Raw genomic sequence first — 19,358 nt, 5'->3', positions numbered from 1 at the left:
GTTCATCAATCCAAACCAGCCATCACTGCCGTTAAGGGTTCAAGTTACAAATAATAAATTCATTATAAAAAAAAAACAAACCCTTTACTGAACAGGATTGTTTATGAATCTTGCAACTATAGGGGGACAGGACGCCCAGATCCAAGAGACTTCTTCGGTTCTATGACCTACATTCATTATGTCTAACACACAGGTACAGCCTGAAAATATGCTATATATGGTGACTTTGCCTTGCAGAGCACGGGCTCTGTGCGTATAATCCGAGAGCTTACAGTTCTTTTACACCAAAATCTATTCCCTAAGTGTAGCAGTTTGCAGCAAACATAGCTATGGCAGGAATATCCTAGCTGATGCACTTGTTATTTTTTTCCACATTTAGAAATTTCGATTGCGTTTTTGGAACCTGACAGGAAATGGAAATACCCAGACACACGAGCAGGCAGATGTTGCTGGTCGGGCAATAGAGATGTGAGCAGAACAAATTTGGTGTTGAAGCGCATTTGCCGCTGTGCTAATACATGTCCCAGCTTCCGGAGCACGTGGACATGACACAGCTCAACTAAACAGCAGAACAAGTTCTGCTATACTGTTCCAACAGAATGTGATGGATGCGAACACAAATCTAAGAGAACTATCTTAAAAGACAACAGCTTTATAGAACTTTGAAGGACAAAATTAAGCGCAGAATTGCATCACCCTTAGCGCTAACACTGGGTAGTAAAAACTTCTTCATTTACTGTACACTGAGAATTCAGCACATGCTGAGTCATTTTATTAGAGAGCTTTCTTTGATCATTTAAAAAAAAGTACAAGAAGCTTTAAAAGACAACCAGAGATTTCTTTTTAATAGTCCTTCAAAAGTTGTGCATCGTTTGTACTGTATTTATTATGGATTAAAACCAGACGTTTTTAAATTACTTTGACTTTTTGTTTATTAGTTTTGGCAACACTCTGCTGTTTTTAAAAAAAGACCAAAAAAAATCTTTCAAAAATCACCCATTATTAATAAGGACATTTGTATCTAGGCTACTTTTCAGACTACTAAATTGTTCCTTTTTCCAAAACAAGTAACTGGATGAGATACCTGGTACAACTCAGGTATCCCTTTCTTGTCGCAGTTTGCACCTTCCCTCCAAGTTTTCTACGTTGGCAACTCCACAGAAGGCCAAAGAGTATGAAATATGTCACCCATAAAATCAGCTTAACATTAGATAGTTGTGAAAATATGCTTGTTCTATCTAATGGATTTATGACTTATTGGAAAGACAGCTAATGAAATATGTCACCCATAAAATCAGCTTAACATTAGAACAAGCATATTTTCACAACTATCTATCTAATGGATTTATGACTTATTGGAGAGCAACAGCTAAAATGTCCCTAATCAACAGCTTAAAAGAAGGAGACTGGCAAACACCTGAGTTTTTCCTCCTATTTTTGCAGAATTAGGTGGAGGGAAAAGTTGATATTCTTCTTTCGTTATCTTGTTTTACCAGCATCTCTCTTTTTCCACACTTAAGAAACTTGGGAGTCTTTCATACAGGATCTTTTAGAAACTGCCATTTTCCCCTCAGCCATGTTGCACTCTCATTCCTACATACAAGCTCAGAATGCACCATCCCTGCCCATTGCTCCCTCATCTTTCTTAAGGGCTATGTGCTCCATCATTTTACAGCTATTTTTATACAATTTGCGCTTATACCCAGATTCTCAGCCAGACCACTCTGTATCCTGCATGCTATTCGTTCATCTCTTATTCCCACTATGTTCTGTTATTTGGATGCTCCTTTATTTGTCTAAAATAAAGCCATCAGTCCCTTTTCTTTTTGGTCAGATCTCCTACATGAGATGCCTATTGTGATAACAATCCCTGGTTTTCCTTTCATTTTCTTCACCAGCAAGTGTTTAGAGAGTCAGCCCTGACGTTTTCCTGGACACCAGCAAGCATACACGTTCCTCATTCACAAGGAGACAGCTTCTCCCTGTTCTCCTTGCCTATCATTCAAGAACAAGCTATAGCCTATTTGTACCAATCGTGCATTTATTCTAATAACCCTTTGTAATGCTGATGAAGCTTAGTCATAGACTAAGATTTTCAGTTCTTTTTTATTTCCCAAAATCATTGACTCTTTTTCACCGCTCAGATGACGAGCAAACTGTTCCCTCTCATTTTTCCATGACCCTGGAGTAATTCCCACCTACTCACAGACAAAATAGCCCATTGAGGAACTCATCTTTTGTTTTAAACTTACCAGACTCTGTCATACAGAGGGAACAGGTAACACGCTCCAGAATCCTCCAGATGATTCTAAGCAATAAAAACTAATTTTGAAATAAACTTGTTTTCACCAATAATGCATACATGGCATTGTGATTCAGACTCCCTTTCTTTTTTTTCTTCTTGTATTACCTTTTCCAAACTCAGAGAATGCCTGGTTATTTCCATTAAAGGCACAAGAGGTGTTATATACCAGAGTAAAAAAGAAGCATTAACCAACAGTTACTTCGCAGGTCCTACTGTTTTTTGCTGTAGATATACGTGTCCTTTTCTCTTCTGAAGCAGGGAAACTATCTCTAAACAGCTTTTCAACCTCACTCACCACGGAAAGCTGAGAAATGCCAGGATGTTCTCCTATCTTCTGAAATCCATGAGTTCCTATCAGGAAAAGGCGAGATTCACACCAAAAATACTGCACATTTTTCCCAGAAAACAGGAATTGACAGCTAGCCTGGGGAACCCATGCATTTGGCTTTACTGCCAACTAATTGGCACTACAGCCTCTTTTGCCACTACAAACAGAGTTTTGCCTGGTTAACCATCTCCATTGTGTGCTCTATCTGGCTGCAGGCTCCATGACTGGCGTACTTCCTGCCTATCTGTTGCCTAATTAAGTTTTCTTTGTAGTAATCCCTGCTGTCGGCTGTTTTCCTGGCTCATGAATTGGCTCCTAACCTGACTGTCGGCCAAATCTCTTAGAACTGGGCCTTGCTCATAGATTGGTTCTGCGATCCTTCTGTTTCTGAGAGGCTGACTTACTCAAGAGATCACACTGAAAGTCTCTGTCATAGCTTTCACTTACTGCCAACGGAAACCTTTAAAAAAGACTCGTTTCTGCAAAGGTCACCTCTTCTCATTTTAAGAAGCCTAAAAAAATAATTAGTAGTAGGAATATTCTGAAACAATCACACTTAATTAGAAGATGGGCAAGTTTTGAGATGGGGTGAAAGGAGAGAGGTACGAAGAAAACGAGGTATTGAAGAGAACTTAACCTGGAGAAAATGGCTACTAAGACACAGTCTAGGTGGCAAATCCCATACATGAATGATACAGAATGTGATGGAAGAAAATGCCAATTGCGTAATTTCAAGGCAGGATCTGTTACCCCTTCTTGTCTGTTAACTGCTTGGAGAGGAAAGGCAAAGTCTTGTGCCATATCTCAGATGTAAGAGGGCACTAATCACCTCTTTTCAACTGAGACATCATTGCAGGAATAATCAGACAAAATCCTACAGCTTCTGTTAAGCAAAAGTCCAACTAGACATTCATATGTTCCAAAGACTCACGTTAACATTTGCTTTTCCTGTCCTGGGCAGGACACCAGAGTTTTTCTTCCTACAGGAATTCTTAGTTGTCTTTCTGACTGCAAGGTGAAGTGGCTGACAGAAAATAATTTTAAGAACATTTACAACTCTTCACCTACTGTGAATAAACAAATGAACAAGAGAAACTGAAGGGTTGATGTTAGTCCTGTTCTAAGGAGTTATATAGCAAGTAAAACATCACAGATTCATCAAACACTCCATTCTATAGCCAAGAAAGACTTAACAACTTTTGTAAAGAAAAAATTTGGATACAGGGATGTTTTTACTCTCCAGTATTTAGGAAGCAGGGGGGGTTACTAGGAAACTGTTGTTGAACTCTCTGGTTTGTCATAGAATCATAGAATCATTTAGGTTGGAAAAGACCTTTAAGATCATCGAGTCCAACCGTCAACCTAGCACGGCCAAGTCCACCCCTAAACCACGTCCCTAAGCACCACATCTACACAGCTTTTACATACCTCCAGGGATGGTGATTCCACCATTTCCCTGGGCAGCCTGTTCCAATGCTTGACAACCCTTTCGGTGAAGAAGTTTTTCCTAATACAGATCAAATCTGTAGCACAACTTGTCATTTTTGGTCTTGGAGGAAGTGCCACAGATACAAAGCTAGAACAGAAGGGCAGTCGTGGCAAGGCTCCAAAGAGGGAGGGAGAAGGCTAGTCTGGTTCTGTCTTCCCATCTGTCTACATACATAAAATGAAATCAGTGGGAGTGATGGCATTGGCTTCAAGGTGAACAGTACTTTACCCACACAGATTACCAATGGTAGCTGTGGCAGCTTGTATAAGCAAGAAATTATAAAGTATCTACTCTCAGGGCAACAGGCCTGCACCCTCAGCTCACAATACCAGCATGAGAACAGAGAGAATCATGGTTTGCTGTGTCTTCAGATGAGAAGGACATATCACAGTACATGGCAGAGCAATCTGACTCTGCCACCAGCTGACCACGTGACTTTCAGTAGTCATCTCAGCTTAAATCTGTAGCAGTAACACCTCACTTTTGAGAGCCTCCGTTTGAGAAAACGAGAGACTTTTGTCAGGCTCGATGGGAGAAATAGAAAAGACATTCACATGGTATACTGAGACTACATAACTTCTTCTCAAGCTAAGACAACTCACAGCATTGTAGGATGCAGCAAGGAGCTTTTTAAATGCTCCATTTGCTCCAAAAACACTGGAAAGACTTTAAAATCCTGGGTTACAACTCACATGAAGCACAATTACTTGAACAGTGACAGATACTTCTTTGCTGGGCTTTTCCAAACCATCTGGAAGTGCTCTATGGAGCACAGTTTGAGGACCCATGTTCTGGCTGATTTCAAAAGTAAACACAGGCCCCCACTGCAATTACAAAATACACTGCCCTTGCAGGCAGATTTAGAAACAGTTTCAGGTCACAGAGTCACCTCAGCCACCCTGGTGATACAGCAATGCTACGGTTTCTGGTCGATTTCCAAAGCTGTGGAAATCTTCTTAATGGGATATGTTTCCTAAAATATATTTAGCCTCATTTAGTGCACACGTCCTTTCGGCCAAACGGCAAAACAAATCATGGAAACATGATTTGCTACCAGAGACTCCTTGGTTAGCCTCCTTAAATACAGTTGTTCACCATTACTGAATTCTACAACGTCTGTAAGTAAGATAAGGTGGGTGCCTGTCCCCTCAAGAAGTCTTCATAAACGTGCTTGAGATTATGAGAGATGATGTAAGACTGTACATATGAACAGGTTTGGTCTTGATACCCATTGCATAAGGGATACTTTCAAATGCAATGATATCTGTTTTATTTATGTTGTTTTAGTCAGTATATGGTGTGGTTCTCATTAGAGAGCTAGGCTCAATGTATTTAGGTTGGGTCAGGAGGACATGTACAATAATTACTTAATGCCGCATTTGGCAAAGTTAGTTTTATTACTTCAAAAAAAAAAAAAATCTTGGCAGTTGTTAAAAAAGCAGCTGGCACGTAAGTTGTTTGACTTAACTATTACCTCATTTTCTCTCAAAATATTGCCAAAACTTCTTAATGACAGCGAACAGATGGTCAACATTTTTCAAGGTTATAGGTAATCCTCTTCCCAAATCAAATGATGGCATTTTATTTGTTTAACCAGAAGGGGATTTGAACAAGAATTAGACATCATTTACATATATTCCATGACCAGTATTTACTAAGGGTGAAAGTATTGCAATATTGTCAAAACTGCAACACATCAAAATAATTTAAAACAAAGTATAGCCCTTACATTCACATTTGGAGGAGAAGGGTCTGGCTGCTGGCTGATTGCTAGTGCTCAGAAGCCTTGGTAGACAGCAGCCTGCCTGCCTTCCTAAGCTGCTGTGCACATTCAGTTACACTGCAGCCAGTCCACCTTAAGAGTTCAACCTAAGATATCACACCATCAGCTGGTATAGAAAGAAGGATGAGGAAAGGAGAGAGATTGGACAGGCTGATGAAGTCTCTTACATGAGGTAGACATATGCAAAAGTCCAAGATCTTTCATCTTCAGATATGATGAAAAGACAATAAAAAGACAGAAAGATATGAAACACAGAAAACCACGTCAGGCCAATAGTTTACAAGCAGCATTTCCAGACACCAGTCAGAAAGGAGACTAGAGCTTTTTCTGCTGTAGCCAGAAGAAAGCGACATGAATTGTTGATGTGTAGACAGGAAGGAAATGGAGTTAGAGATATTGTAGAGAATGTCAGAAATTGGTTATAACCTGACAGGACGAGACAAGTCAAGGACAGCATCTAAGACAGCTGATTGACCGAAAAGATGCTGGTGTTGACAACAGCAAAGAGAACACGAGGAAAAGGAGGACTTAGTTAAAAACAGGACATTGGCTTCTGGCACTAAGGTGAGAAGCCACTAAGGTGACAGTGAGATATTTAAAAGGACATTTGTACAGGTTTGGTGGGATGTACAGCTGATAGCAGAGGGAGAGAAAAGAAAAACAACTCACTCTATTGAGACAGTGAATGAATAAACAGAAAAATAGAACAGAGGAATTGTGAAAGCCAAAGAAGGGAAAAGTACTGAAGCCTAGCATGTCTACCAGACCCGAGCCCCTGAGGTCTGGATACAAGATTTTAACAAAGTATTTTCAGGGACCACAGCACAGTAGCTGGACTGGAAGTTGCCTACAATGCAAGTGGAAAGGAAGAACCTACCAGGCTTGGAGAAGCCTGGAAGTGAAATCAGAAATTATGGCAAAACATACATGTAGTCTAGTCCAAACTTTTGGGTTCTTTTGCAACAGGAAAAAACAATCGGCTGTACTTATTCTAAGAGGAAGGATCATACTTATTCTAAGAGGAAGGATCCCGGAGAGAAATCTTTGGGTGTAGGTAGCAAGGAGAGAAAGCCAGGAAGCATGGCTTCACAGATTGTTTTAAACTGGATGATGAACAACTCACTCTAGAATTAAGCAACATTTCGTTCCCACCTGAATTATCTAACCTCCTTTTCTGAGCTCACACTAACTAGAGAACTGATTCCATGTTCCTGTATATGAATTTAGTGGTATTTGCTACTGCGTACTGTCTTGCTTGACCAAGCTTAAACATACTACAAGAACCAGCGATTACGACCACTGTTAAATGGCCAACTTTTCTCAAGAACTACTATAATGCAATAATCCCTCCTTCTCTCAGATGTGAAAAGATCTTTATAAAAATCACTATATAATGATCCCAGTATTACCTCTAGCAGGCCGATTATCCATGGTTAGTACACTAGGACAACATTTAGAACTGGTCATATCTTGGCATTGTCAGTTTGAAGGAAATCTCAACATCTCATAGTCTGATTTGATTTTAATTGGTATGGCGGGCCAACCTGCAGGCCACAGATATCAAAATGGCATCACTATGTCCTACAGTGCTTGTCAAGCCAGGCAGTAGGAAGCCACATAGAAACAGAGAGAAGTTTGAACCAACAGCTTAACAGAATTTTGTCTCCAGCAAATATGTTTGTGTAAAACACTTCTGCAAGAAAAATTCATTTTGTTGAGTCGACACTTCCAAAGAAATTGTGTTTCTTCAGGAAATCCCTAAACTGTTCCAATTAGAGTGTTTAACCAGCCAAAGCAAAATTCAGCAAACATTATTAAAAAATACAAGTTGTAATTATTACAATTTCATAGCAAAGAAATGTCAACCAATCTTCAACTAATTATCACGAGAGGCACTTTGTACACCCAGTATTAAGTTGAGGGGATTAGTTCCAGACAAAAGTTAATCTAAGATCTCTTGCCAATGCGACATTAGTTTATGCTAGATAACAATTAGATTAAATCATCCAAAGTTCTGACCTCAGGTTACGCTGTTCCGTGCATGGATGTTGAGGATCTGTCTATCTTTTCTAGCTTGTTTGATCTGCAGTAATTCTATCAAAAACCCTTTGATTGCCCACAGATAATTCACACTACATTTACTATCATCTTTTTAACTTCAGAGAAAACCTGTGGAATCTCACGTATCTCGGGGTACATTAGCCTTTAATTCAGATAGTGACTACATTTTTGAGCAAAATCTCTCAGTCTTACTCAATCTCTCCTACTTACTGTGCTTTGCTTCACATTGCAGTGTAGTCTTGGAGTACATAAATAGGATTTTTTTTGAGTGAGGCTAGGTCAGGAGATGGGCTCCACGGCATATCTGATGCACTCCAGTGGTCCTTCACTTCATGGGACCAGACTCGATTTAGTGTAAAGTGTCCATCATGTCCTCAGAACCAACTGCCTCATTCTACAGACACGCTCCTTTCCAACCACACCAGTTGCTAGAAATAGCCTCTGTGTGGATTTTTTCAGAGACAGGAAAGAGGTTCTATAATGCCATTAATAGTTTTCTAATTGATCATATCATCATATTTTAATGGGCTTTAAAGAACACATGTTGTGTAACAAATACGCATTATTTGACATGATCACATATCACAAGAAAAAAAGAAATATAATTGGTAACATCAAGTTCTCCCAATTTACAGCAATTCTAAGCTGTAAAAGCTGCTTGAGACAGTCTCTGCTGAGTAATTTGCGGAGCCTTGGAAACAATTTCTAAATTTTTTTTCCCTTCTAATTCTTTTTTTGGTGCGGGAGGTGAGGACAGGACTTAGAATGAAAAAATGAAAGATTAATATCAGCTGAAAAGCTCCAGCACATGTTGAGCAAAGTTTAAAACAAACCCTAATATTGTTATAAATTCCCAGATAAGTGAACAGGCATCAGGAGAAGGTATACATGCAACTAGGACTGTGTCTGCTAGTTTATCTTTGTGAGTGTTTGAAAGTAGATGACAGTATATAAAAACAAAAAAGCCAACACCATCATAAAAAAATGCAAAATGAGCTGCAGAGATGAAATGGTGCAGGCCGTCTACCATGTAGTGTTTCTTGAAACTCTACAAATAGGGAAAATGCCCTCCTGCTTACTGCTGACTTATCTGCAGTGCATTTCTTAGCAAGACAGCCATCAATACAGCATGACATTTTCAAAGGGCATTATCCCTGCCCATAAACTGTGGATTAAACAGTGAGAAAGGGGACTGAAAAACAATTAAACACAATAATTTCTTCTGACAAAAATGTTCTAGCTGTAGATCGCTCACCTACACTGGAACTATACATATTAGAAATTCAGCCTTTCACTAGAAAGAGACTAGCATCAGAATTTACATTCACTTCCTCACATTATAATTTAATAAGGTTGCTTTTTCCAACTTCCCTCTTGTGCTTCATAGTTTAACATAAAGCGCTTTTTCTACCCATCAGTTGTTGTTCTGAAAGAGGACTGTATGTAAGACTTGTATGCAGAAGTGGGTTCAATAGGTGTAAGTTTGTGTTCAGACTGTCTCCCTTCCCAAAAAGATTGCATGCACCGGAGTACATTTGGGTACCTCCACTATCACAGCAGACTTCCTTTTAAAATTGCCTTGTTGTACTAGTTTGATAGCTGGTATCTCAGCTGGCCAGAAGAACGGGAGTAGGGACATAGAGATTTAGAAGTCCCACACATTCATCTAGGGACTCCAGCTGTAGGTAGGGGCTCTCATATTCTCTGTGATGCTACCTGGCTTTTTCTTTGCACAGCATTATGTTAGATTTCATATTAAAGTCAGTGTAAGTTCTAACAATGCAGTTTAGGGGAACTGAACAACCATATCCAGAATTCCTAGACTTGTAACTGGCCAAAATCAGTTTGGTGGGCTTCTCCTGCTGCTACATGCCTTATCACTCTGTTAGAATTCCCTAAGTGGCTGCTAGACAAACACAGTACCACCCTTCCTTCTAAAAAGAATCCCAATCTATTCCACAAAGAGCTGACTCACTCTATAGAGATCAGTCTTCTACCAAGCTCCGTCTTAAAGATAAGGAGGTTACACTTGTTCTCTTTTTTTTTTTTTTTTTTTTTAATATCTTGCACATGCACTAACAGTCTATAGCAAAAACAAGAACATGGGGACATGGGGGTTCTACATGCCTACATCCCATTTCTAGAAATATCTTTCACCAGTTAGGCAGTGGGTCTTAGGCACTTTTGACATTTTTATTGCCTAAATAAATTTTTTAAAGTATCTGGTCAGAAACAAGTTCATCACAGCTTGATCTGATCAGAATTGCACCCAGGGGGAAGGACATTTAAGGACACTGCCTATATTATTTTCATTGAGCTGTCAGCTTATTGTCTTTTTTTTTGTGCTTTTTAGCCATTTCTTTCTTTTAAAAAGAAAGCTTAGCTTTATTCTGATCTGGTTAATTGTGTAAAATTGACAGCTGAAACTTTTTTTTTTTTAAACAAAATATGGATTCAGGGCATTGGCAAAGTCCCATCTCCCATTTGCCTGTTCTGAACTTAAAGGTTTTGCAGCATTGGAGGAGAAGCTAGGCAGGAAGCCAAGGAATTAGCCTCAGGCTGTACAGTCTCCTCCAAGAGACAAGCTGTGCTGTAGGATACATAATCACACCATCCCCTTTCCCAGTTCAGCCAGTCACCTCCTTATCCTCTGGCATGGCAGGACTCCAGTAGCTGCCTGCAGATGTCCAAGAAGGTGTCAGCAGGGCTCAGTATGGCTTGATGGAAGTAGTGTTGTAAAAGGGAAAGATTACCACTTCTAGCAGACAGTTTACTCCACGGACAGGTCTCAGTAGGATGGAACACGTGTTTAAAGGACTGAAAATGCCTACCGATACAGGTCACATAAGAAACAAGCTAAAAGCCAAATGAGTTCTCAGGTCAGCTATGAAAACAGCCTAAAATCTTTGTGACATCTTAACAAAAGAGATGCCAAGAGCTCAAACTGCAAGGTCAACAGTGTTGTGGCCAGTTCAAACAATCAAGTTGAACCCCGGGAATGTAAAGAGACAGAAGAATGATGCTCATTGCTATCTATAGGTCAAAGCATTTACAGGATATTGTGTTCCAGAACCAAACTAGGTCTGTCCCTTACTGTATCTAATCACAAAAGGTGTTGAGCAATTGGCTTTAGCTCATATTCTAGGTTATGTTGAGAACTTCCTTGCGAAGTTCTTCCACTTATCTGTTTAGACATGTTTTCACCCTGCCACATGATGATTTGAAAGAATTTTTATACTTCTAGAGCAAACACATCATCAGTTATCAATTAAGAATTCATGCTCAAGTCTGTCTGCAATTAGGGAAACATTTAAGCCCATGCTTAAATGGTATCCATTGGACGATAAATGGACGATCATTTCTAAATAGCAACATTTTCTTAAGTTCAGTCCCAGAAAGTGATACCTTGAATTTACCCATACTGTGTCACTGAAATACACAGGAAAAAAAAAATCAGGATTGCTAGTGTTTAAATAAGACTTAATTTCTTTTGTTTTCCCTCAGAGGATGACTTTTCAATATGATTTCAGCAAGAATAACTGCTTTATTAAACAAGACAACTAGTAGTATTTCCCTTCTCCTTAAGCCCTTACAAGTTAATTCTTCAAGTAACTACAATGCAGCTCTTTCCTCCTTTCATCTCCGTAAGCAAAATCTGTAAGATTCATTTTGATATGTGCTAAAATACTTTAGAGACCTTAAAAGAAAATATTAAGTAGATAGTGTCTGGACAAAAATTAACATTGTAATTGAAGGCAGAGTGAAGTCAGCAGCTCTGCATTACCCTAAGATAGGAAATAACCAGCTGCATCAAGATAAAAGTTATAACCCTTTCATACAATCAAAAGAAATTAAAGATTTTTACAGAAAACTTGCTTAAACATTTGGTTGCTTCAAACGCAGACTTCAGAGAGGGGCTTTAGCTAAACAAAAGACTTTCTCAAAGGGAAATGCTTAGATTCATTCAGTCTTGTTCCTTCGCAAATAAACACTAAAGTCAAAAACACTTCCACAAACAAATAGAAGCTATTACAGTAAGGACTGGGCAAAATCTGTACTGGAAGCCCACACTACTTTGATTTTCCTTTTTAATTGTTGTTATCTACTTAAAAAAATCTGACTTTTTTGAACTAGGGCTCATACCACATAAAGAAATGAGATTCCACTGAAGACTCATTGCAAAGCTAGCCATTTGTAAACCTTTAGAACAGCTTTTGAAATCTTGGCCAGGGACATTTGAAATGCAGCTGGTCTTCATCATTTCTCTTGTTTCATGAGGTCATTAGATTGAGAATTACACACACTAACTTGGGGTTTATTTATTTATTTATAAAAAGATTGATAAGAGACACAAAGACTAGTTGTATTAGTGAAAACAAACTCACCCGCGCACCCTTCTCTGGAAAACATTTGCATCCAGCGCTGCAATCACGGCCTGCACATGGCCCGCTGTAATACTTCTTTCCACCCTATTAAAAAAAAGAAAGAAAGAAGAAAATTGAGTGTCATAACTATTTGTCAGCTGAAGATCATCTTCAATTAAAATGCTTTGTTTCAGCATTTTTCACCTACATTACATTTATCGTGTGAATTTGCTGGGAAGTAAGTGGCAAAATATAGTTACATTTTAACCATAATTGGGTCATTTTCAGAATCACCAAATAGACAGAAAAAGTTGGTTTAGAAATCCTTTGAGGACATGTGATTCTACACAAATTGGTGCTACTCTGCAAGGTGATGAGTGCTTTCTAGAGCTACCAAAACCTGTAAGACTAGATGATGTTTTGAGATACTCAGTACACTATTAGACTAGGATCACAATCAGTAATTAGAACTTGTGCCTCAGCCATCCTGCATACCCAGGTATCTCTACATCAATGAGAGCTACCAAGACAAATTTAACTTTGTGATCCTTGCAAGAACAAGAAGCTGTACTCCCTGAGCCATAAGAACAGAGAAACTCCTGGATGAGAGAAGGTGGCATTTTTAACTAAGAATAGATGTGCAAGGAAGGTGGTAGGAAACCACCGTGGATTTGGATTTAATCTGAAAATATATTCTGAATTTGCTGCATTAGCATTAGTTATTCCAAGGATACTTATAATATTTATGTAAATCTGAATTCCCTATATCACGAACTTAATTCCCAGCTAACACAGATTGTGACAGTACATGGAAGTCAACTACAGGAATTTAGTTCAGAGAGTTTGACCCACTCCCTCCCACACTCAACAGGCTCAAAATACTGGGCTGCCAAAAGCCCTGCAACACTATTGACAACACCGTAAAAGTCCTGGAAAAAAAGTTCAATTTAGCGTTGTAATTTAGCCACTCACTAAGAACACCCCTCTCTAAGGAAACACTCTTTCACTGTCAAGTATGCTCAGGTACAGTCCCTAGGTTTTGGAACTCTGAATGGAATAAACATTTAAGCTCCTCATATCAAGGTGACCAAACTAAGTTCTGAAACAAGTTCAGACTGGAACTGAACATTTCCTTAATAAAAGCATTCACAGAAAATATTTTTAAAGCCTTTAAAATTTCCTGACATCTGTCAGTGAGGAACGTGAAAAATGAAAGGCAATTCATGCAAGTTTCCCATGTACTTTTGAACTTCTTTGCATCAGCTTTCTCAAAGAAAGTAACTAGTCTGACATCACTTGGTAAGTTTTCTGCTAAAGGTAAATAAAAAAACCTCTATACACCCTGTCGTTCACACTGTTTTGCTAAATTAAACACCTCTTTTTAAGGCAGCATAGAATGAACAGATACTAACCTTAAATCCAACCTCCCACACTTCCCTAGCCTGAAGGGAGCATTATTTCTTGCTGCAAAATAGTCATAACAACCTTGAAGCAATTCTAAGAGGCATCAAGTATAAAAAAAACCCAAGCAAACAGTATTTTTGCAGACTTTTTGGCAATCTTGTTCAGATGAGATCCCATTAGATATGGGCCTTTTGGACTACTCATTAACAACCTATGGTAGGATCTAACACAATACTTGAGCAGAACAGAGAAAGAGTGATACATCGCAAGAGAAGCACCACAACAGGAAACACAATGCAGGCAATTCTGATCGTAGGCAGCAGGAAATAAAAGTAAGCTTAACGCTGTAAAGGTAAAAATAAAACAAACAAAGACGAGCAGAAAAATTGTACCTAGAGGTTATATAATAAGCTGTAAGAGTATCTCCAAATTGTCTGCTCAGACAGGAATGATCAGCATGAACTTGAGTCTGCAGTGTACATTGGCAAGGGCTCAGTACATAAGAACTGGTCCCTGTCTTAACAGACACACTGCTGAGAGGTCATTTCTGACCACACGTATTATTAAGACTTTAGGATCTGGTTCTAAGATGGCTTAAGAGTGAAGTGCACCAAGACACACCTTTTGCCATGATTATATGCATATTTTGCAGTGGAAATTTGGACTCGCTGCTAGCCAATGTATACCTCTATTCCTGACACGTAACCTTATATTTACACTCTTAGCAGATAGCTTTGTGCCTCCAGGTAATGAGATTATGCCTTCCCAGACATTTATTCAATCTTAAATTCTTCAAAGATTTCAACTTCCAATTAATTTTTTCTCCAGATTATTCTTTCTTCCAACAGTCATTTGCATGAGCCTTTGGGTTCTATGGTTCTGTTAATTCTGCTTGCCTCCTAAGAGTGAGCAATGGCAAAGAAACTTTATTTCATCGCAGGTCTGGATTCCTCTAAGGTCACTGCCTTGTGACAGTTGCTGCCTCAGAGCACTGAAGCTCACCTTCTTAGAATCCCCCATCTCTGGTGGCAATCGGGTCCTTCCCAGCGGCAGAGGACTGGACAAAAAGCAATGATTCTTTCCATCCCCGCTGCTCGTGCTGCTCCCCACAGTGCTGTGGTTAGCAAATACGGTTCTAGTCAAAATCTCACTGAAGTCAAAAGGAATCTTTCCATTGAATTTATCAGGAACTGGATCAAACTCTGACTGAGGTTTATTAAAACCCGAAAATATGTCCTTATTTTGTGTAAAATTGCGTTCACTATGTATTTCTACGTTCCTTTTCACAGCATGAGGAGTCATTTTGCTCACTTGTGAATGAAAGCATTTGGAAAGGATGCAAACCAAAGCCAGTTGGCTCCAAACCAGGTGTTACATGTCCGAAGTATTTTATTTAGGGGAAGTAACTGACATCAGACACTCCGAGGCTACTTAAATAGCAAACAGCCATGTGCATAATATTTATGAATGCAAGTCTAAAGGCTGCATATAAGATTCTAGACCACAGTGTTCTCTTCTGAAAAGGTTTAATACAGTTTTCCATTCAAATGTATGAATGCATAGGTCATTCGAACATTTATAGATTGTAATCTGAACGTGTAAGCATGGGCCCTTCATACTGGTTCTGTGTATGTATTCAGGGAAGAGATTTTTCCAACTGCTCTGAGATATATTTCAGATTGATGAATACGGCTCCTCCGAAACAATAAGAATTAAAGAAATAAGGAGACTAGTTATAGTGGTAAGCGCCACCATTATAACAGAAATTAACTGAACTATTTTAATTTCATTGGCTAGAAGTAGACCAAGGTTTTCAAAACAGAAAACGTAAACATAAAATAGTAGCACTGTTAAAAAAATATATATTCTCTGAGATTTAAATAGCCATAATATAAACTGAGTAACATACATACTGATTTTAATTATTTCAGCCTTACATAAGAATCACTAACATTTCAATGTAGGAAAAACCATTTTATTTAAGAAGTATTGATACGAGTGAGAAACTATTTTTAAGAGATACTCAAACAAAAGTCAGTGTAAGAACAATTTTCCTCTCCTGCTTCTGGTGTACCTCCACATCAAGCATTTATGCACAGTTGATTCGTTCAGATGGAGTGCCATTTGAATCTTTCCATTGACTTCAGCTTGTTCTGGAGTGGAGCCAAAGAGAGTAAAGAAACCTAACAGCTGTGATGCCATAAGAGGTGTCCCAGACTCACGTTCATTCCAGCTTCTCTAGAGCAACACACAGGACCACAGATAGCTGCAAACGATCTTGAAGGCCTTGCCTGCAAATCCAAAGAAAATTGTACCTGCAGCACAGGCAGGAGTAAAGCAACTAACACAAGACTTCAGTGGGAGATTTCCAGGAAGCACAGCTCAGATGCATGAGCTGGGACCCAATTTTGCCTCAAAACTTCTGCTCCGTATCAAAGGGTCAATTGCAGAAGCCTTGAAATCTGTCAGCTGAAGACAATGATTTCAATCAGCTAGGAGGGTGAACCCACAAGCCAGCAGAGGAATGTGATGAGGGCACGTTTCGGGAAAGGACAGCAGAAAGGTTAAAACCATCATCTTTAACATGAGGAAGTTAAAGTAGCAGTGGCGGTAATGGGAAAATTGGAAACTTTTAGAGAAGAATGGATTCTAAGGAATGCCAGCATGCAAAATTGGAAGATGTAAAGTACACTGAAAAAAGAGCATGCCCATGACAAAAGAAGAAAAAAAGATGATGACAAAAAAAAAAGATGATGACGATAAAATAGAAAGTGAAAGAATCTCAGACTTGCATAAAGAGATATGGCAGGGATGAAAATTTTTTCCCCAGACTCATTTCCAGTAATTTCCCAACTCCAGTTAAGGACTGCTCCAGTCCAGAGCAAAATCCTAACAAGAAACTTCATAATCAAAAGCTGGAAAAGGAGCATAATGAAAACTTCTGGAATCTTCAAATAAACATCTTTCATATAGTTCAGGATCCTATTATCTGCTGATGACTAATAAGGAAATTATATTTACAGTACCAGACATTCAGACACCCTTGTACAATTTCACAGAAAAAAAACTAGTGAAACATAATATCTCTGTTTACTTCATGAGCTACATAACGCTCCTGTGTTAATCTCTTTTTACCCTTCATGGCTATTAGGAATTAAATTCATTAAAACATTTTCTTTGTCTATTATACTTTTAGTTGTTGTATTACAGAATTTAGAGCCCAATTCTGATAACACTTATCCACATGTTCAACTCCTCCCTCTGAAATCAGCAGATTCTACTTTGCTATGCATGTGTTAATACATAGTTGCCTTACTGACATGAAAGAAGTTCTTCAAGGCTAAAAATCCTTGAAAAAAATAAGCCAGGAATCACAATCTCTGCACTCAGAAATGACAGTGTGACCCATCAAAGATAGCACAACATGATGCAGCAAAAGAATTCAGTAATTCTTCCTAACACAAGGCGTCACAGAGCAGAAATAAATAACTGGCAAGAAATAGTCTTGCCAGTTAGACTGTATGAAAGCAGTTGCTGGGATTTGTTTGGCAGTGAAATATTGAACAGGTGAGAATAAAATTAATCATGTCAGCAAAACATCAGATAAACTTAAAATACAAACACATTTTTCCCATGAAGAATATCAAGTGCCTGAATTCATTTCAACTTTTTTCTTAGTGAGGTTTCCTAAATCTTGACTTGCCCTGTCTATTCAGGTTTTTTTAATAGTATTAAGAGCTAGGTCAAGCCTAGGAATTAATACTAGGAATTTTTTTTTTTCAAACTGGGGGGTGAGTAATCAATGGGAAGCAGCAGATGAAGAGAAAGTCCTGAGTAACTATCGAACAGAAGGATGATACAAGCCTCTGAACAAACTGCCTCACCTGACATGGCCCAAGAACTCATCTTTTTCAGGCCACATCGTCATACTGCCTCATAGCTGTACACCCATCCAAGAGAAAAGTGACCACAGAGATATTAATGACATGGTACAAGCATGAGTAGAATTTTAGCTGGAATACCGTGCACCGTTTTTGTCACTTACTTTCAAGAAAGATGAACTCTGCACAGGAACAGAGCTTGAAAAATCCCTCTGATTATAAATGTGTGATATAAGAGCCTTCCTGCTACAGAGCGTGATTTATTTGGGCCAGCAAAATGAAGACTTGGAGGTGATACAATGGCCATCTATACATTCATCAGAAAGGTAAACACCAGAGAAATGAACAAACTTTATTTAAACAATGTTCTGGATACCACCCTGCTGCTTAGGAGCATTTTACACCTCTGACTGTCAGTAACTGAGAAGGTATGTCAACAGGAAGATCTCTTTGTGGTAAGAGTATATAAACCAGCACTATGGGTGACTGTCAGGGTGGAACACTGTGTTGTCTTATACTAACTAGTTAGAGGAAAGTACAATACTGGCACAAGAGCAAGTACATATAAGCTTCCATAAATATATGCAGGAGAAATTAAGTTTTTGAGCAGAGGGCAACATCCTTGCAGTTATAAAGGCAAGAGACTTAACAGTTTTGACGAACTGGTAATCCCTTTCGATGGATCCTTTTCAATACGACACAGTGGCCAGTCACAGTATGAGACAGGACTTAGTGACTGCCACTGTCCCTTTGTTGCTAAAGCATTTCAGGCCAAAGCATCACCTTCCCATCCAGTCCAGTTTCAGCCATTAGCACCAAAAGTGTCTAGAAGGCAAAGCAGTGAAAAAAAGTTTACTTCATGAAATAAAAATTGGTGGAAACTGTCCTCAAGGTCTCCATTTTCTACACATAGAAACTTCTCCTATGATTAAAATCTGGTGCAAAATTGCGACAAGCCTGGAAAAGCATTCTTCATTGACTCTAACAGGATTAGAGTGTAAAAAAACCACACATTCAAAAGTAAGAATCTGTAGAGTTTAAATAGTAACTCATAAACCATATGTAAAGCCAGACTTTAAGCCCCTCTCTCATCCTGAGTACCAGCTTATTCTTCTTACAGCCCCACGGCAATGACTGACCTCCAAACTACAGCAGTAGGAATGTCACATACTGGTTATTTGATGTTAACAGATTTGAATCTGGCTCTGAACAGCTCCACGTTCTGATATTTTTCAGTTTTGTTGACAGGATTACACAAAGCTGTAGATACTTTTTTCTGAATAGTCTATCAGTTGATGAACATGTAGTTAAAACCAGACAGTTTATTTACAGCTGACATGAGCAAGGACACAACACAAAGCCACAAGCTTATCTTTTACTGCACAAAAGGTCTTTCAAATGGAGCTATTAAACGTGAATTTGTAGCTAAGATACTAATTCATTTTAGGGTTCACTGACTTCTTCGGTTAACCAATGTCCTCAAATATTTTAATTCATTTCATAGAGCTGGCAAACATCTTAACTGGCAGCTGAGACTAAATGATAGTTACTAATAGAAACCAACCCTCCTCCAATTCAAATGACACGAGGTTACAAAACTTGGAGGAAATCCTGGCCTAGAGAAACTAGTGGCAAATTCCAACTGAAGCAAATTCCATCCCATACCCGCTCCCTGCTTTCATTCCCACCAGTGAGACAGGAGTGCTGTTGCATTGAAAAACAGATTTAAAACAAAATAAATGT

General features: G+C 38.8%; 1 protein-coding gene across 1 annotated transcript in view; it reads right to left on the bottom strand.

Annotated features, from left to right (window-relative positions):
• Positions 1–15,036, bottom strand: part of COL4A6 (collagen type IV alpha 6 chain) — a 102,010-nt gene extending 86,974 nt beyond the window's left edge. Inside the window, exons 1-2 of the mRNA XM_009275361.1 lie at positions 14,737–15,036; positions 12,352–12,435 (exon numbers count right to left, since the gene is read on the bottom strand). Coding sequence (XP_009273636.1) covers positions 12,352–12,435; positions 14,737–15,036 — 384 coding nt within the window. The remainder of the gene's footprint in view (positions 1–12,351; positions 12,436–14,736) is intronic.
• Between the last annotated feature and the right edge of the window lie 4,322 nt (positions 15,037–19,358).

Source organism: Aptenodytes forsteri, unplaced genomic scaffold (assembly GCF_000699145.1).
Source record: "Aptenodytes forsteri isolate BGI_AS27 unplaced genomic scaffold, ASM69914v1 Scaffold143, whole genome shotgun sequence".
Lineage (NCBI taxonomy): Eukaryota > Metazoa > Chordata > Aves > Sphenisciformes > Spheniscidae > Aptenodytes > Aptenodytes forsteri.
The sequence above is the reverse complement of the archived record's forward strand: the minus strand, read 5'-3'. Positions and strand labels throughout refer to the sequence as shown.